The sequence below is a fragment of the Gambusia affinis genome, linkage group LG12 (genome assembly GCF_019740435.1).
Source record: "Gambusia affinis linkage group LG12, SWU_Gaff_1.0, whole genome shotgun sequence".
In the NCBI taxonomy this organism is placed as follows: Eukaryota; Metazoa; Chordata; class Actinopteri; order Cyprinodontiformes; family Poeciliidae; genus Gambusia; species Gambusia affinis.
In genome coordinates, this window is record NC_057879.1 from 11,529,503 (window position 1) to 11,547,481 (window position 17,979).

The 17,979-nt window shown below is 38.7% G+C and overlaps 1 protein-coding gene across 1 annotated transcript; it reads left to right on the forward strand.

Moving 5' to 3' along the window:
* Positions 1-283: 283 nt before the first annotated feature.
* Positions 284-12,739, forward strand: fzr1a (fizzy/cell division cycle 20 related 1a). Its single transcript, XM_044133831.1, has 14 exons — positions 284-523; positions 1,233-1,306; positions 3,829-3,957; positions 4,131-4,194; positions 6,396-6,526; positions 6,612-6,697; positions 6,784-6,967; positions 7,064-7,129; positions 8,654-8,756; positions 8,915-9,099; positions 9,187-9,420; positions 10,116-10,220; positions 11,267-11,359; positions 11,454-12,739. Exons 2-14 carry the CDS (start codon positions 1,235-1,237, stop codon positions 11,493-11,495), a joined length of 1,494 nt encoding a protein of 497 aa, XP_043989766.1. The 5' UTR covers positions 284-523; positions 1,233-1,234; the 3' UTR covers positions 11,496-12,739.
* Positions 12,740-17,979: the final 5,240 nt, after the last annotated feature.

Consider the following 17,979-nt stretch of genomic DNA (forward strand, 5'->3'; position numbering starts at 1 on the left):
TGGGAATATCTTTTTGTTATTAGTTTTCATGTCACAGCCGCTAAGAAATGTTATTTGTGAATTGCTCCTGATTTGAACAAGGTGCACACGTTTTCCTTTTTATGCTCACACAAAGTTAGTGGTTAAAAGTAAAAAATAAAACGTAATTTTTTATTAATTATAATTTCTGTGACAGCAGCCCAGTTCCTTTCAGACTAAGCCTCCTTGGTTTGTTTTAAAAATGCCTTATCCTAAGGAAAGCTCAATAGGCTGCTATAAAAGCAAACATTAATTTATATTGCATGGCAAAGACCAGAGCCGACGAGTGGCACACGTTTCCCTAGCAACGGGAAGTGTGAGATTCAAAATTAGTGACGTCATTCCCTTCCCGTGGTGCTTTGCAAACCCAAATTGAATGCTCCATTAAAGAATACATTTGTATTCTATTAATTCCCGTTTCAAGGCAAAAGAAAAGACCCGAGTTTGACACGCCTGGACAGAAGGAGCTCACCAGCACCAAAAGAGGAGAGTGTATCGGATAAAGGTAGGACTTATCGCAAGTAGAGATTGTTCACAAATAGTGTTGACAAAGCATTAGCTTGACAGCTAACGTTAGCTTATCTTAGCTCTGTGCGCTAGGTGATTAAATTGTTTTTGTTTTGTTTTTGTTTTTTTAGGACTGCGACTATATATTAGTGATAATTAACATGTAATGCTAATGCTAAATACAGGTAAATCCGTGTGGTTAAGAAGCCGTTTCAGATCTAAGTAGATAGTTTTGTAGTGGCAAGTGGATTATAGTGATGCTCTTATTAGCATCTATTTAGAATGAACTCAATCCATATAAAATAAATGAATAATAATGTCACGTTAAATCCAAACTTAACATCGGTTGGATTCGGGACGAAGCAAACTTTTATGAGTTAAACTGTCATTTCCTCACTCGTTTTTTTTTATTTATTCTTTTTTTTGGGCTTTCACTTGATTTGACCAATTTATGATCGGCATAGATTATATTCTGCCTCTTAATGAATAGTAATACAATAAACCTTTTATGGTAATCAACAAAATGGCATGCGATCTAAAGACAGAACATGTAACCCCATAATTTTTTGCAGCGTCATTTAAACGATAATTTAAGTACTGTTAGACTAAAGGGTCTTCTGAATCTTAAAAATTACAATTGATCAGTTATTTACATTTCTAATCGTTTTTGCAACATATTTTGTCTTTGCTTGTTTTGTTTTGTTAAGGTATGATGGATCAGGACTATGAGTGCCGGCTTCTCAGACAAATAAATATCCAAAATGAGAATGCAAGCCCAATAGTAAGTATGCAAGAAACGTAGCTTCTCTGTGCTATTCCCCTATTAAAGTTATGATATTTTTACATAAGTATTTAACTTTCTGAATATTTCTAAACCATTTTACTGCATGGTTTTGTGCCATATCACTGTTTAAACGTTGTAAAAAGGAGACCATTTGCGATAGTCCCAGATTTTCTGTGTTGGTCTTTGTCTGATCCGTCATTGTGTCCCCCGCTGTGACATTTGGCATCTTATGCACAACATACCGAAGAGAAACTCCACCCAAAGACAATCTTTTGTGGCTTTAATATTGCACAAAGTGACATTCTTATGGAATTTTTTTGTTTGTTTTTGGCTGAGAGATTTTGTTCCATAAATATATAATGCCATTACACAATTGCGGATTTGTCAGCTGAACATCCATTCTCTGAATCTGCTGTTTCACCACCTCCCAAAGGTACTCTACTGGATTGAGATCTGGGGACTTTGGGAGCCATTAGAGTAAATTGCTCTCATTGTTATGTTCAAGAAACCAGTTTGCGATGTAGTGAGCTCTGAGACATGGTGCATAATTCTGCAGGAAATATCCTGTAGATATTTCTACATATTTCTAGATATTTCTAGATATTTCTATCTACTCATGTGGATGTTGAGATGGTCAACAATACTAGATGGAACGATTTGTATTGAATTTACTTTAATCAAACTAAAAATCTTGTTTCTGATAGGAAACAAAACCAATATCTCACAGAAGATAATAGAGCTAAAAAAAATAATTTCTTACTGTTTTTATTTAAATTTGAACAACAAATGGCACTAATGGGCTCAAAGTGTGCAAAAAAAGGTATTCTCTCTACCAGTACATCACCACCAGCCTGAATGAGTGAAATTAAGCTGTTCGGATTTGTGGTTCCACGTTGTTTTTCCACCAGAGCCTGACACTGCCATCTGAATGTAACAGCTGAAATCAAGACTCATCAGACCAAGTAACAGTTTTCCAGGCTGTTATTGTTCCATCTTGGTGAGCCTGTATTAACTCAAACCTCAGTTTCCTGTTGTCAGCTGAAAGGAGTGACACCCAGTGCAGTCTTCCACTACTCGGTGTCAGCATATTGTGCATTCACAGATTGTGCTCTGCGTTTAAGTGTTTTAGCGAACAATTGAGCTTTCTCTTTTGGTATCAACAAAACACTTTCGTCTGCACAACTACCTCTCACTGGAGATTTTTTTTTTTCATATGTTTGTCTATAAACTCGAGAAATAGTTGTCCAAATTTTGGACATCAGTTTCTGAAATGCTCGGTCAAACCTGTCTGGCACCGGCCACCACTCCTCTGTCAAAGCAACTCAAGTTCCTTTTGCACTTCATCCTGATGCTTGTTTTGATCTTCAGCAAGATATCCAACCCATCTAGATGCTGTCATGTGATTGGCTGATTCTCTGTTGCAGAATCAGCATCTAAAGTGGCTGCTGAATGTAATATCATTAGCCTCATAGCATAACTGCCTAAGTCATATTTTAACGTTTTTGGAAAACAAGAAAAAAATAAAATGTGAAGAAAAGGTTCAAAATATACGGATTTTGGGTTCTGATATGCTGAGGTCCTAGGCAGTTAGACAGAGTGTGGTATCAATTTAAGGAGATTAATATTATGCTAATTTTTTACCATAATTTGGCCAAAATACAATCTAGGCAATTATGGTATGAAGGTAACAACATGCAGTTGTAATTTATGGTTAATTGGTTAACAAGATAAAACAGCTCAATGTTGATTTGGTGGGTAACGGCTTAAAAGAGAGCCAGACTGTTGCGCTTTACTGAAGCACCCTCTTTACTTTCATGTTAGCAAACGCAATATAGAAGCTGTTTGGTCTGAAGTTTGTTGGTCTGTTGCCTGTATACAACGTAAGTGTGCATTCAGTTTTTAGAGTTGCTTGTTCAGATAAAGCATCTTCAGCCACAGCCTCAAATTTTGTAATCCTTTTATTGTAAAGATAACCGGATTATTGACTCATATTCAATATATTAGCATCTATAAAGTGCCTGTTTGAGAAAAAGAAGCCAACTGATTGCATCAAATCGCTGTTGTTTGGTTCAGTCCTGAGCTCTGAGAATGTAAAGGGCTTTTGGCGACGGTCAAGAAGACAGCCGCACCAGGCGCAGAAAGTTGTGCCATCTGTCTTAACTAGTATGTTTAATTCATCATCATTGAAGAATATTGACAATTCTCACAAAAGAATAGTTGTAAACTGGCGCGAGGCTCAGAATGGAAGAGCTTATTACTGCCCTTCTGTGTGAAAGTAAAATAGTTAACAGATGAGTTGTATGATTCTGGCTCCAGGGTTGAGCTAAAACAGGACCTCATTGGCCAAATGATCGGCCTTTGTAAATGTTGCCTCCTGTTGCTAACGCCTCAAATGAATGCACCATCTGCCACATAAATTATCCTCCTGTTTTGTTATTAAGATTTCAAGTCTGTGTCCAAGAGCCGTTTCCGTTTGGCCCCCAGTCAGAAAATGCCGTCTTCTCTCTTCCCTCGTGTAGAAAGCTGTGGGAGCGGTGCGATCTCTGACACCCACCAGCTCCCCCCTGTCCTCTCCCAGCAAGCACGGTGATCGCTTCATCCCCTCCCGGGCGGGAGCCAACTGGAGTGTCAACTTCCACCGCATTAATGTGAGTCTGCCGCTCTGCACCAGCGACTTCGCTGTCTGTCGTAGCAAACGCATAACGCTTCCAGAATCAAAGTGATCAGTTTGTGCGCTTAGGAAACATATTTCATGCGACTTGTTTTGTTCGATCTTCTGCTTAATGTCCAGCTTCGTCTTGTTTTTCATTTTCTGATCCAGGAAATTGAAAAGTCGCACAGTCAAAATAGAAAAACCAAAGATGGGACAACCGACAGCAATAAAGGTACTATATGTCCTAATTTTTTTTTTTTTTTTTTCTTTACCTGGGATATTTTTGACACAAATGCATAACGGCATCCATTTCTCCAAACATATCAAGGCAGGCAAAATCAGAGATAGATATCAGTCACTAAATGTTCTCTTAAAGGATTCTGAGTCAGTCAAGGCAGAAAACGCTGTAAATGAAAACACAACTCTTACATAAATTGCATTTATCCTACCCTTGTTTACTTTTTGTAAAATGTGAACTCTTCTAATTTTAAAAGCCTGTTTATCACAACAGTCAGTTAGAGCTGTTTTATTATGTCCGCATTTCATCTGTCACATAATCATTTCTAGTTTCTTAAGTTGAAATGATCTTCATCTTTGTAGTTTGGTAAATTTAACCCTTTTGTCTTTTTTTTTTTTTTCCTCAAGCAAAAATAATTATTTAGCTAAACATTGATGCCAAACTTTATTAACTATTTACTTTTTAACTATAGAGTATTGTTCTTCTGGGTTTGTAGACTTGTTGGACGGTTTTAAAAAAAATTTTTTACCCTTTAATAATGAACATCAATTAAAAATTACATTTCGTGTTCACTTGTGTTGACTTGGACAAACATTTCAATTGGTGTGATATTTTTAAACACTGAAGTGTGCGAAGCATACAGAAAAAGGGAGCCAAACACTTTTTCTCAGTGCTACTTGCATTTAAGCATATAAAAAAATTTGGTTGTAAAGAGATCAATGATCATTAACCTTTTTATTTATTTATTTTTTTTCCTGTGGTTGCTTATGAACATAAAACCTGGTTCCTGCACCTTTACTCTACCAAAAGTGTTAAATTCAAAATAATCATTTTAAAGACATCATGCTTTATGAAAGGGGGCTCAGTTTGGCTGGTGAGCCTCTCTGGTTCAGCTCTGCCTGTTCGGGAACTCATGGAGACAAACATTACAGCTGCTGTGCATGAATTCGGGGCGCCTGACCCGATTGAGGCATGTTTGAGCTGGTACCAAAACATCTTTTCTGTTTAGCCGTCTTCTGTTCAATGAACACGAAGTGGAGGAAATATTTATCTGATCGCAGCTGTTTTGTGAGCTTGCTCACCTGGAAGGAAAGGAAGGGTTTTAGTGAAATGAGGTGTTGATCCCCTGCGACCCTGCCAGGTTTCATGTGTCTGTTTGGCACAGAGGTCAAACGCAGAATAAATCCTTTCATATCAGCTATCGCCATGGAATGACAGGAAATGTCAAAGGCACAAGATAGGAGATCTGAGCAGGGTGTAGATCTCGCAACTATCTGTGTGTTTTTGTTTTTATTCAGCAATGTTGGGAAAAACTTATGGTGATGAAAAACCAGGGAGTTTTTCTGTTACAACATGAATTCAACGCATTTATGGACTAATAGATGGGGCCCATGAGTCATAAAATGTCATGTGTGAACATTCCTCCCATAGTGGAGGCACTGATTGGTCAATGGTGAATGATGGTGACTCAGGATGCATCGCCAGGGCAACAAGGAGGGAGGCTAAGGAAGATCCATGTTAATGTCATTGAGGCTCCTAGTCGGTCTCCTCACCTTAGTCCTCCAAAAATGTACTGAGTGAGCCGTAGCTTTGTGTTGCTTAGCAGCAACCACTAACCCTAAAGGATTTAGAGTATTTCTGAACAGAGGAGCAAACCAAAATCCTTCCTGAGAGGTTTGCCAACCTGATGTCCAGCCGAACAAAATCTCTGAGCTGCGCTTGGCAACAAAGGTGTCGCTATGAAGCCCTTGGTTGTATTTTTCTAAAGAATAAAATCTTTTTTTCTCCCAGTCGAGTTTAAATATCACATCATAGTAAATTTTAATTAATGATAAATTATGAATTGCTTATATTGAAAAAACATACACCAGAGAAGAAATCTTTGCACCATAACAGATTTTTTTTTATTGGTTTTAGATATGCATTTAGAGCTAATTTTTATCTAATATGTTGGACTGTTTCCTCAAGCTTTTTCTCATTCTTAAGCCAGTTTTGATGGCTTGCTCTCTCTTTTCTTTACAAAGTGTGAGAAGGCTTATCGAATAAGGAAACCAGTATTAAACACAGCTCAGGCAAATATTCTCGCTAAAATGTAAGAGAGAGCAGTGAAATTGCAGAGGGAGTACGGTGAATTTATGTTTAATTTTGACAGCCCGGTTAGATTTTTCACCTCTCATCTGCGTCTCTTTCGTCAGTGGATGGTCTGGCTTACTCCGCTCTGCTGAAGAACGAGCTGCTAGGAGCGGGAATCGAGAAAGTTCAAGACCCTCAGTCTGAAGACCGTCGATTGCAGCCGTCTACTCCTGCCAAGAGGAGCCTTTTTAGTGTAAGAAAAGAAAACGGCTGTAATTCGTATTTGTTCGTTTTAAATGGGGATTTCCTCCGAGTTATTTGCCGTTTGTGTTCCATAGTATTCTGTAAGTACGAAGAGGGCTCTACCAGAAGAAGACGGCAACACGGTTTCCCCGTATTCTTTATCACCCGTCAGTAGCAACAGGTAATCATTTTTATTCCAGAATCAAAGAGTTTTTTTGTTGTTGTTGTTGTTATGATTTTTTTCTTAACTTGTTATTTGTTCTTTAGCCAAAAATTGCTACGGTCACCAAGAAAGCCTACACGCAAGATTTCCAAAATTCCCTTTAAAGTTTTAGATGCTCCAGAGCTTCAGGATGACTTCTACCTCAACCTGGTGGACTGGTCCTCTCTGAACGTGCTCAGCGTGGGGCTGGGGACCTGTGTTTACCTGTGGAGCGCCTGCACCAGCCAGGTGTGCGACGCCTCTTTTGAATTGCAAGATTTCCGATCCTTGTGTAGCGTATGTCGACAACATTTTTTTTTTGTTTGTTTCTTTTTGTTTCCTTAGGTGACGCGTCTTTGCGACCTCTCTGTAGAAGGAGATTCGGTTACGTCAGTGGGCTGGTCAGAGAGGGTAGGTCCCCACCTTTTTACCGAAAAATTAAACAAACCTTTCTTAACACAAAAAGACTTTTATTTTTCTCCAGAAATCAGAACAAATTTTTATTTTAGTTCAGTTTTAGGTATTTGCTATTACTGCATACCAGAAAAAATGTCCTATTTAAGTTGAAATGTTCAAATGGCAATGAAATTCACATTATTTATGAATCTACAAAAAAAAAAAATTAGACCTCAGTTCAATCATGAATGCATCTATAAAAGAGAAAAATATATTTTTATGCCACAGCCTTTAGTTAAAATATAATATGGACTGTTACATCTCCATGTGACTTACAAATGCCTTGTACCAATCAGTACTGCCTAATATTTCTGAGTGTGGCTGGTTTTCATCTGGATAAAATTATCCACACAATTAAGTGGAACAAATTAAAATTGATGTGACCAGAGGCACAAAGACTTAATCTGTCAAATATGCAGGAATCCTTCTGGTTTCTGTGGAGACTTGACTTGGCGCCAGTCGACATGATTTATCTGAGCTACTGCATTTATTTTACAGTCAAAATCCTTGAATAGTGCTCATACCAGGGCAGTTGTGTATATTCATATTTACACAATATAAGCACTGTTAAAAAAAATTAATAAAAAGAAATGTTGGGCAAAAACTTGACTAGAAGGTTTACTCTATGGTTATGATGTAGAGTTTAGATTTATGACCCGAGCCCAACCCCAACCAGTGAACACACACAGGACAGGGAGAGCCAAACAAGAATACACCAGCTGCAGTTGTGTTAATCTGCTTATTATAGTCTAAATAAAGGAGTTGATAGTTAACCTGCTGAGGAAATAAAGATATAAATAGGGTGTAGATTCTAGTCAGAATGTAATCAGCGCAGACTCCGCCCTGTTCCACTCAAACAGCAGCAGAGATTGGTTCCCATCAATCACGCATCCCAACATGACTCACCTCGTGGTTACAACAAGCGACAGGATGGAGCCAGAAGACATTGAACAAAAGCTAAAAACGGGAGAAGGTTTACTTCTTACTTAATTGATGGCCTAAAAAAAAAAAAAAGCAGTAAAATCTTAATTAAAATAATAGGTCAGGTTTCTTTTGGCTCAGGCCTATAATTAAAGTTAATCAGTAGGGTTGAATTGGGGTTAGACACAATGCCTGCTGGTGGAGTTGGATTTTTTATTTTTTATTTTTTTTTTGTCTAAACTCCACTCTACATTGGGTCTAAATGTAGACCATGATTAAAAAGTCGTGGTTTAAATAGTTCACTATTTAAAAATCAAGTTTCTATTCTGGTTAATGGGAGTGGAAATGGACGTGTTAAAGCTACCCAGGACTTACAGAAAAAGGTTACTGAAATAGAAACAGATCCATTATTGAGCAGAGCACTAAATTTCTGTTCCTCTTTTTCAATAATTAAATGAAACATTTAAGGTTTAAATGCGCCATCTGACTCGACAATCGCATATCTAAGTGTTTCGACTGAGCTGTGTTTGACTGGATGTGTGTTGTTGTTGTTTTTAGGGTAACCTGGTAGCGGTGGGCACTCATAAGGGCTACGTCCAGATTTGGGACGCGGCAGCAGGGAAGAAGCTCTCTGTGTTGGAGGGACACACGGCCAGAGTGGGTGAGTTGACAGACAGATGGAGGAGACGGTGCAAAGACAAATTTATTAGAAGCTTTGAATATTTCCTAGCAGTTGTTATCAGTGTCTCGTTCTCACCCAGTGAATCATCTCCCCTTTGACCTGCCTTTCGTCTTTTTTTTTCCTTTTTTTGCTGCCAGGTGCTTTGGCGTGGAACGCCGACCAGCTGTCGTCTGGAAGCCGCGATCGTGTGATCCTGCAGCGGGACATCAGAGCGCCACCTCTGCAGTCGGAGCGCCGTCTCCAGGGCCACAGGCAGGAAGTCTGTGGGCTCAAGTGGAGCACGGACCACCAGCTGCTGGCTTCAGGTGGAAACGATAACAAGGTAAGCAGAAGAAGGATCTTATCTGTTCCTCCGAAGGCTGCACATCTGGAGAGCAACCTAATGTCCCACATTTCCTCGTTTCCATAGCTACTTGTGTGGAACCACTCGAGCGTGCTGCCCGTGCAGCAATACACAGAGCACTTGGCTGCAGTGAAGGCCATCGCCTGGTCGCCCCATCAGCACGGCCTGCTGGCCTCAGGTGGCGGCACGGCTGACCGCTGCATCCGCTTCTGGAACACTCTGACTGGCCAGCCGCTGCAGTGCACCGACACCGGCTCTCAGGTCTGCAACCTGGCCTGGTCCAAGCACACCAATGAACTGGTGAGACCTCTGTCGCTTCTGATGCTGTTGATGTGAAAGAAAATAGTTGCAAAGGGGGGACAAAAAAGTACAGCTGGTTCCAGATATGTTGGGGACTCAAAGCTCAGCTTGGAAATGACCATCCATCCATCCGTCCGTCACCCTTGTCCCTAATGGGGTCAGGAGGGTTGCTGGTGTTTATCTCCAGCTACGTTCCGGGCGAGAGGCGGGGTTCACCCTGGACAGGTCTCAAGTCTGTCGCAGTAGAAATGACTAAAGGATTTTAAATCAGGCTTTTTTTGTGGTAAAGACCAGTTTTCAGTTTTCTCTGAGGTATAGTTTAAGTTCCTCATTTTTATTGACTTGAACACATGAGATAGATAATGTGCTGGAGGTTCAAAAATTGCAGTTTTCATTTTATTTTTTTATTTTATTTTTATTTTACATTTAATTTTTACTCCAGAATGCTTTCACTTTTCACTAAGAACATAGAAATTGTTGCTGTTCCTTAAATATTTGACTTTTGCCAGGGTAACAGGTGTTTCTTTGAACGTAGTGACCCTGCCTTTAGCCTTTTTTTTGTTTATTTGTTTTTGCTTCGTTTTTTGTTTTTTACTGCTTTTATTCAGTACCACACCTACTGTATGCTCCTGTCTGCTTCTGAGCCACTTTCCTGCTCAATTGTTTGCTTTTCTTTTGTTTGTTGTTCTCTCCAGGTTAGCACACATGGTTATTCCCAAAACCAGATCCTGGTTTGGAAGTATCCCTCTTTAACCCAAGTGGCAAAACTGACCGGGCATTCCTACAGAGTACTCTACCTGGTAAGCAATTTATACAGAGATTTAACCACCATAAACAAGAAAACTGTCTGATTAGAACCATAGAAGAAAATTTCTATAAGAAGTTGGTGAAGGATAATAATAGGCACAGGGGAATCTTTGCTTGAATATTAATTAATTAATGTGCACATATTTTTAAATTTGAAAGGACAGTAAATTAGCTAATTTTAAGTTCTTTTGGCCTCTTTAAATTTGTCACTAGACCCAAAATCTGCTACAATATCCTTTCCGGAGGGTTCAAGCATCTTATTCTTTCCATCAAATTCATCCTCAAAATTTATTTTCTTCTTTTAATTGTTTGTATTGAAATTCTTCAGTGTCGTTAAAATTCATTTAAAGCAGGGTTGCCCAAAGTCGGTCCTCGAGGGGCGGCACCCTGCGTGTTTTAGTTTTCTCCCTGGTTTAACACACCTGGATCAAATGATGGCTCATTAGAACTCGGACATACTGAAAAGGTTGTTACTACAACCAGGGAGAGAACTAAAACATGCAGGATGCCGGCCTTCGAGGACTGACTTTGGGCACCCCTGATTTAAAGTATTCATACTTCCAAATTAGAGCGTCCTAATGTTTTCTTTCACATGATTGTAGATGTTGTTTGCAGTATTCTGGCTCCAGGCAGAGAACAGCTGATCGTGGTTTTGATTCCTAGATAAGTTGCTCTGGTGGTTTTCTGTCTCCAGAGCTGCTTTAATAGATATTACCTGTGAAGTCAAACTGTCTACCTCCTCTGTGATCCTCTACAAAAAATCCGGAACAGAGCCGAGAGAGGGTCAAACATTTACTGGTGGAGACATTTGCAGTGATGTAATGTGACGGCACCATGTTGCTGTGGGAGGCCAAGCTGTTTCTTTTATAGAACCAGTTAAAATCTGGTTCTCCTTCCAGCCCCTGGTTGGGCGATGGAGCTGCTTTGCTGGAAAATAATGAATAGACAGTCAGCTTTTCTGGAGCGTAGCTAGAATAATAACAGTATAACCCCGATCTTTATTTTGTGTACTGGATGTGTAATAAGGCGCTCTGTGCAGGCCATGTCACCCGATGGAGAAGCCATCGTGACCGGGGCAGGAGATGAAACGCTTCGATTCTGGAACGTCTTCAGTAAAATGAGATCCACTAAGGTAGCGACCCGACTCCTTTTTCAAAATGTTCCATTCCCCTAAATGCACAACGTGGCATTTTAAAAACGATGCTTTTGTGATTCTTCCTTCTCAGGAATCGGTGTCGGTGCTGAACCTCTTCACCAGGATCCGGTAGTCTGTTCTGCAAGGGAGCGGCGGCGGGAAGGGGGGAAGTCATCTCTGCACGCATCGCGTTGTGAACGGACCGTCTTCAGGAGGGGAGGCGGGGGGGGCCCCTTCCCCTCCACTTCCCTTGAATAATTTAGCCGTGTTGTAGCTGAGGTTGGGAGGTGCTGCAGAGATGCACAGTCAGGTTGTGGAGATGTGAGGGGAGGAGAACAGCGCACACAGAGTGAACCACTGCCTCTGCAAACAGACCTGTGGTCCCCGACCACGGGGAGCATTCTGGAGCCGTCTGTGTGATTGTTTTGTTTACAAACTGACTCTGTGCATACCTGCCAAAATATATTACGTTTGTCCTTTTGATTGTTTGTTTATTTATTTTTAACACTTTTAAAAAAAAAAAGATATATTCTGATAATTTTTGTGGATTTATTTTCATGTCCATAGGTTTCAGTCTAATGTCTGGACTAAGTCTGGATTTGTTCAGCTTTGTTCAAAGGAAATCCTTTTTTTGTTTTTTGTTATTCAGTTCTGATGTGTCTCGGATAAAGACTACAAGTAACATCATCCAAGTTTTGCTTTGAAATCTCAAGACAAGCCTGTTTCATAAAAAAGAAAAAGCCTTATTTTAGTTAATTTTAGGATAATAAATGTTCAGGCATTTCTCAATATCATAAATTAAAGAAGAAAAAGACTTATGGAAAACTGTACATAAGGGCAATATTACAGGAGTAATTCCTGTGAAGCTATATCGTTTTAGTCCAACTTGTATGGGATTCTTTTTTTTATTATCTTATTATCCTTTAGTTCATTTGTGGATTATTGGACAAGGAACATAAAAAAAAAAGTCATTTCGGTTCATCTGTGTATTTTGTAACCACGGCTGAACTTTACAGTTTAAAAAATGAATAATCCGAACAAATTATGTTTGCAGAACTTTTGCGTTATCTGCCGAGATGCTTGAGCCCAACGCCCTTCAGCCAAGCTTTTTGGATAAACATATTTTACCGTTATCATATCACCTGCTTTAATTTTCTCCCTGGAATGTCAAGCTGAGGTGCCAGGCTTAAATGAATGACTTTTATTTTTCTATACAGTGAAGCATGTTTGAGGAAAAGATGAGCAGATTTGCTGCAAACGTCTCACTTGATGCCACTTCAAACTTATCCTGCCAATGTAAATTATGGAAAGACTGTTTAAGTGGAAAACTTTCTGTACCAAGATTTGATCAGCAAATAAATGCCCATTTCTTGTCAAGTCTGCCACGGCTGTTTTGTTTCAAATCCGAGCTTTTGGTAAACGGACTGAACTTTTATAGCAACTTTCTAGTCGGATTCAGCCAGCTGCACTCTTAAACGTCTACATAACGTTCCTGTTTGCATTTCTTTTAGTAATGTGCTTTTTGATTTACAGACCTTTTCTCAGATTATTTTTTTTTAATTCATTAAAATATTGTAAGTTCATAAAATTATGTATATGTCATTTTATTTTATTTATTTGATTTTCAAGATAATTCAGCTTGACTATTTTGGTCCTCTGTGGCAAAAATTAAATGTCTCTACTTTGGTCTAGACCATCAAATCCGACATACAGTGGTTTACATACTAATGAGAATGTTACGCTGTACTTGAGTTTTATTCAATTATCATTTATTTTTTTAATCATCCATCACCAATCTAAACACTTTCCAGCTGCTGTCTCCTTTTCTATGCCAAATCCAAACACCAGAGGGAGCCACTCAAATCCACATCTGCTTCCACACCCCTGCATTCAACCTTAAACAAATTACCGTCAAGGTGAAGTTCAGATCTAACATACTCCCTGTGATTCAGACTTTGTAGAAAAAATAAAAAAACAACTATCAGGACCAATGATCTGTGACTCTCGCAGAACATCCAGTTTAATTTTTAGCAAGAATTCAGATTAAACCGCATTCGTTAGGACAAGAGTTTCTAGCCACGAAGCATTTTCTGTATCACCTTGTTTCCTGGGAGTCTGTAAATTTCCATCATATTCCTGGAGCAGCCCACACACAGAAGCTTAGTTTTGACCCAGAGGATGGAGCATAATAAATGTTCTCAGCCTTAAAATGCTCCCACACCTCTGCAGGTGCCCCGCAGCTTATCCAAATTCACTGTCACCCATTAAAACAGCAAATGGTTGTTATGAACAACAGCTGAAGGGCCCAAATACATGCAAAAAATGAATAATTACACTCCTTTTGCTCTTGTTTTAATTTACACATCACAAATAGATTTCAACATTTCAGCTGAAAAAGTTGAATTTAATAAGAAAAACACAATAATCACAGCTAACTGAGCTACTCTGAAAAAAAAAAAATTAAGGTGTTCTGTTTTTTGGGGGTGGTGGTGGTGGTGGGGGTACCAGGTTCTGTGGGCCCGGGTGACTCAGCTTCTATCAACACCAAAGAGCCTGAGCCTTTCTTCCCTTTCGGACTCCATTATAATGTCATCGGAATAATATGCCTGCTCCATTATAGTGATCAGATAAATCATCAGAATGGAGGACTTTCAGCACAGTCTTGCTGCTCATCACGGTGGGCAGGTGTTAACATTAAGCCCCCTGAAAGCAGTGGGGAAAGGGGAACTCTAATATGCATAATCCTACCTCCTGATGTTCCCATCAAGAGACTCAGAGTGTGATGCACATTATTCCACCAAAGCCCTTCAACACGGAGAACAGGATCTTTCCCCAGGTTCGTCCCTAAGCCTGACTCTTGTGTGTTCTTGATAACTAGGTGAGAGTGATATCAAAGGAACAAAGCTTCTGTGATCACTATTAGCTGCATCAACCAGACTCCTTCTTTTCTTTTTTTTTGCCCATTTGGTCCACAGAGCCCATGAGAGCCCTGTTTACAAGTAGAGAAAAGTCGCTCACCTCTATTCTGCCTTTTTTACGCTTTAATAAAACGGGGGGTTGGGTGTTTTTCCACAGCCTAGAAACTGCAACGAGCTGTCAAATGACTGCTCTGATTTAAATAACTCGATATTCTAATGATGCTTCAACATCTTCATTGGGTGGGGAAAGGAAACTGAGCCACGTTCGTGTAGGATGTGAAAGAGAAACAGAGAAGAATTTATTTTTATTTAAGACGTCCCAGACAAAGTGAAAAAAGTACTTTGGAGGTGTGATTAGCTCTGAGCTTGTGTTGCAAACGCGGTAAAACGTGTTGTGTGTGTTAGTTTTTAAATATGTGTGTGGATAAAGCGATTATAATAGTGCATTATCTATCTTAACTGTTATGAACAGAAATAGAAATTCACCCTTATCTTAATGAACATCAAATCATTTCTATTTATAAGTAAAAAACAAGACTACTTAATACATTTTAATGATGTAATCTTTTATTCTTTTTTTTTTTCTGTTTAACTGAAAATAATTATGAACCTTAATCCGCGAAGGATAGGATTCTTTTGTTCTTTATGGTATGCTCTTTATTTTCATTTTTTCTTCTTCAGAAATGAGTGTTGCGTCGTGGTGCAGGTGTTAGAGCGCTGCTGGTTTGCAGCAAAAAAACTTAGGGGCTCAAATCCCTGACTAAGTTCTTTCTGCTCTCCCCCTGCATATGTGAGTACTCTGTGTTTTTTCCTTTCCACAGATATGCCACCATTTTAAATTTCTCTTAGTGTGAGCATGTGCTTTCTCTACGTTGACCTCTGACAGTCAGATGACCTACCAGCCCTCAAAATTAAACTGTATAGATGGTAAATTAACATAACTGGAGCTTTTCTAGCAGCGAATCGTTACCACGAGGTTCACTGTCTAGTCCAGGAGCTATCAACATCTGACAAGAGGATCTGGAACTGAACACACAACTTTCCATTTGCTCTCGCCGTTATTCGTTCCCTTTTTTAACTAATTTACTAATCACATTGAAAGGAAGCAAATTGAAAACAGTAAGTAAATAAGTACTGGTCCAAATCAAACGGTGCACAAAGTGCTTAATGTGTCAAAGGTTTAACAAGCCATTCAAAGCATCTCTGTGTTCAGTTGTGACAATTTATTATTGTTTTTATTTATTTTTTAGCTTTAGCTTGAAAAAATGTTTGTCTGGATGAACCGCTGTGCTGTTTTTGAAGCTGCAGCTGCTGTAAGATGGCAGAGGTCTGCATGCGCCTTGGCCCCAGTCTGTCTGCCCATTAGATGGAAACCTAGTTAGAAAATGCCAAACTAGTGCCAAGAAAGACATGAGGAGGCCTGGAAGAATGTAGGTTGAGTGATCCGATGAAAAATGGACAACTCAAATGGAGGTGTAAAGATTATATGGACAAACTAGAGGGCGTGTTCTGGTCCAGAAGCTTCACTCTGAGATTTTATGAGAAGCAAGAGGCTATTTGTGAGCAGCTGCTCTCAGAAGTCCAACACTTGTGAGGACGTGCCTCGGCATTTAATGTCATTACTTCCCAGAGAAACGTCTCCAGTTTGACAAGCACATTGCTAATTATTTCTGGATTCTGAACTTTTTCACTGACAAACTTGGACCTGTTTGCGTTGCAGATGAACATCTTCCACTCCATCGCAGTGAGCTTTCAGACGCCTCAACTTTCATATAGTCCTTAAAAAGTGTTAATTCTAAATATTTCTTCATTCTTTCTGAAGGTTTTTACAGTTTTTGTGTAAACATGGCTGCTTTCCTCTTCATGTTTAGTATGCATCTTCTCAGAATAACATGCAGAATTTAAAAATAAACATGAAAAAACTTTAACCTTTCTTTTTTAAATTTTACTTTAAATTTTGCATGAGTTTCTATCAAATATTCCCTTTATAAATAGTAATGTAAATTATTGCAATCGACGTTTTTGTTAACAAATTTTCGTTTTGATCGTTTCATTAAACAACCCTGCTTATTGCATATTGGTTCAATTACTCATTACAGTTGTATCTTTTACTGCCTTTCTGATAGCACAGAGTAGTAACTGTTTTTGTTTGACTTGATCCAAGGACAACATCTTTATCTGCTGTGCAGCAAATTAAAATTATATTGAGGTGTGATGCTATCCTAACCATATTGCAGTGTGTTGCCATTGTATCTGTTCAGTTTCTTCAGGCTACAGGTAGGCTTTTCTTTTAATTAAAAAGAAATTAAACTGTAATCTTGATCTCAGAGACAAACATTTATTTAATTAGACTGACTGTACCTAAATTGTTGATGCCTCTTTAGCGTTTTCACATTTTGTCACATTAAAACCACAAAATTAATCGTATTTTATTTTGATCTCAGTGTGAAAGACTGACTCAAAGCAGTGCATTATTACGCATCAGAGAAAGGAAATGATGCGTGGTCTTCTAAATATTTTACAAGTAGCAGTGCCCTTCTGTATTCATTGTCAAAACCTTGCTGTCGCTGATTGCATATTCCTTGCAATCACAGCAGCAATCTTTTTGGGAATGGCGCATTTATAGAATTACATTTTTGCTGATTCATCTTTGCTAATTTGCTCCAGTTCAGTCAGACTGCTCAGTAAAATACTGAAAACAAACATATTTTCAGCTTGGCTTGGCTCTGGACTTTAACTTGACCATTTCAGTACATGACGATTATTTTAAAAATCGTTCTTATATGAACTATGACTATATTTTTAGTGTTGCTTAAATGAACATATATTTCAGTTTCAAATCATTTGAGACACAAGCAGGCTTTTCTTCCAGAATTTGTCCTGTTTTTAGTCACTTTTTCCTCATCAATAATTATCCATTCTTCCACTCTGTTCATACTGAAGATAATCTTCCTCCCACCATTTATGCTGCCACCTCCATGTTTCAGCATTGTTTATGGGCAGTTGTAGCTTTTTAGGATCACAAAACATTCAACATCTGAGCAAAAAGGTTCAGCTATAGTCTCATCTGGCCAGAGCACGTTTTGCAGTGTCACCTGTAGATTCTGTTGCAAAATTTAGATCAAACTTGTGGTTTTAAGCAATTGCATTAGTTCTAAACTTTCTGAAAAGTCAAACGGTGAAGCAAACAACCAATAGTTAACCTGCTGACAGATCCTCCAACGGACCGTGACTCTCCTCTTGGCTGCTTGCCTCTTTCTGTAGCCTGCCTGCTAAATGACAAGCCAGATCTTTGTTGGCTGGTGATTTTGCCGTGCTTTTTCACACTTTTAGGATTATACTCTGAGATGCTCAACATTTGTTCATCACTTAACTCGGCTTTAGCCTTATACACAACTTCATCCTTTATCGTTCATCCCTTCTGTCTTCCTTGGTCTTCATGATGCTGTTTGTTCATTTATGTTCTCAAACTGTTTATTTTGTACTGAGTTGGGCATAATTGATTTCGTGTTATGTTTTTAATTATTATTTATTTCTTCACCAAATTCAATTACCGACCAAAATTTTGTCATAATAATAATAATAATAATAATAATAATAATAATAATAATAATAATAATAATAATAATAATAATAATAATAATAATAATAATAATAATAATAACTAGAAAATTCCTGAAGAAATTTAACTGGGGCCTG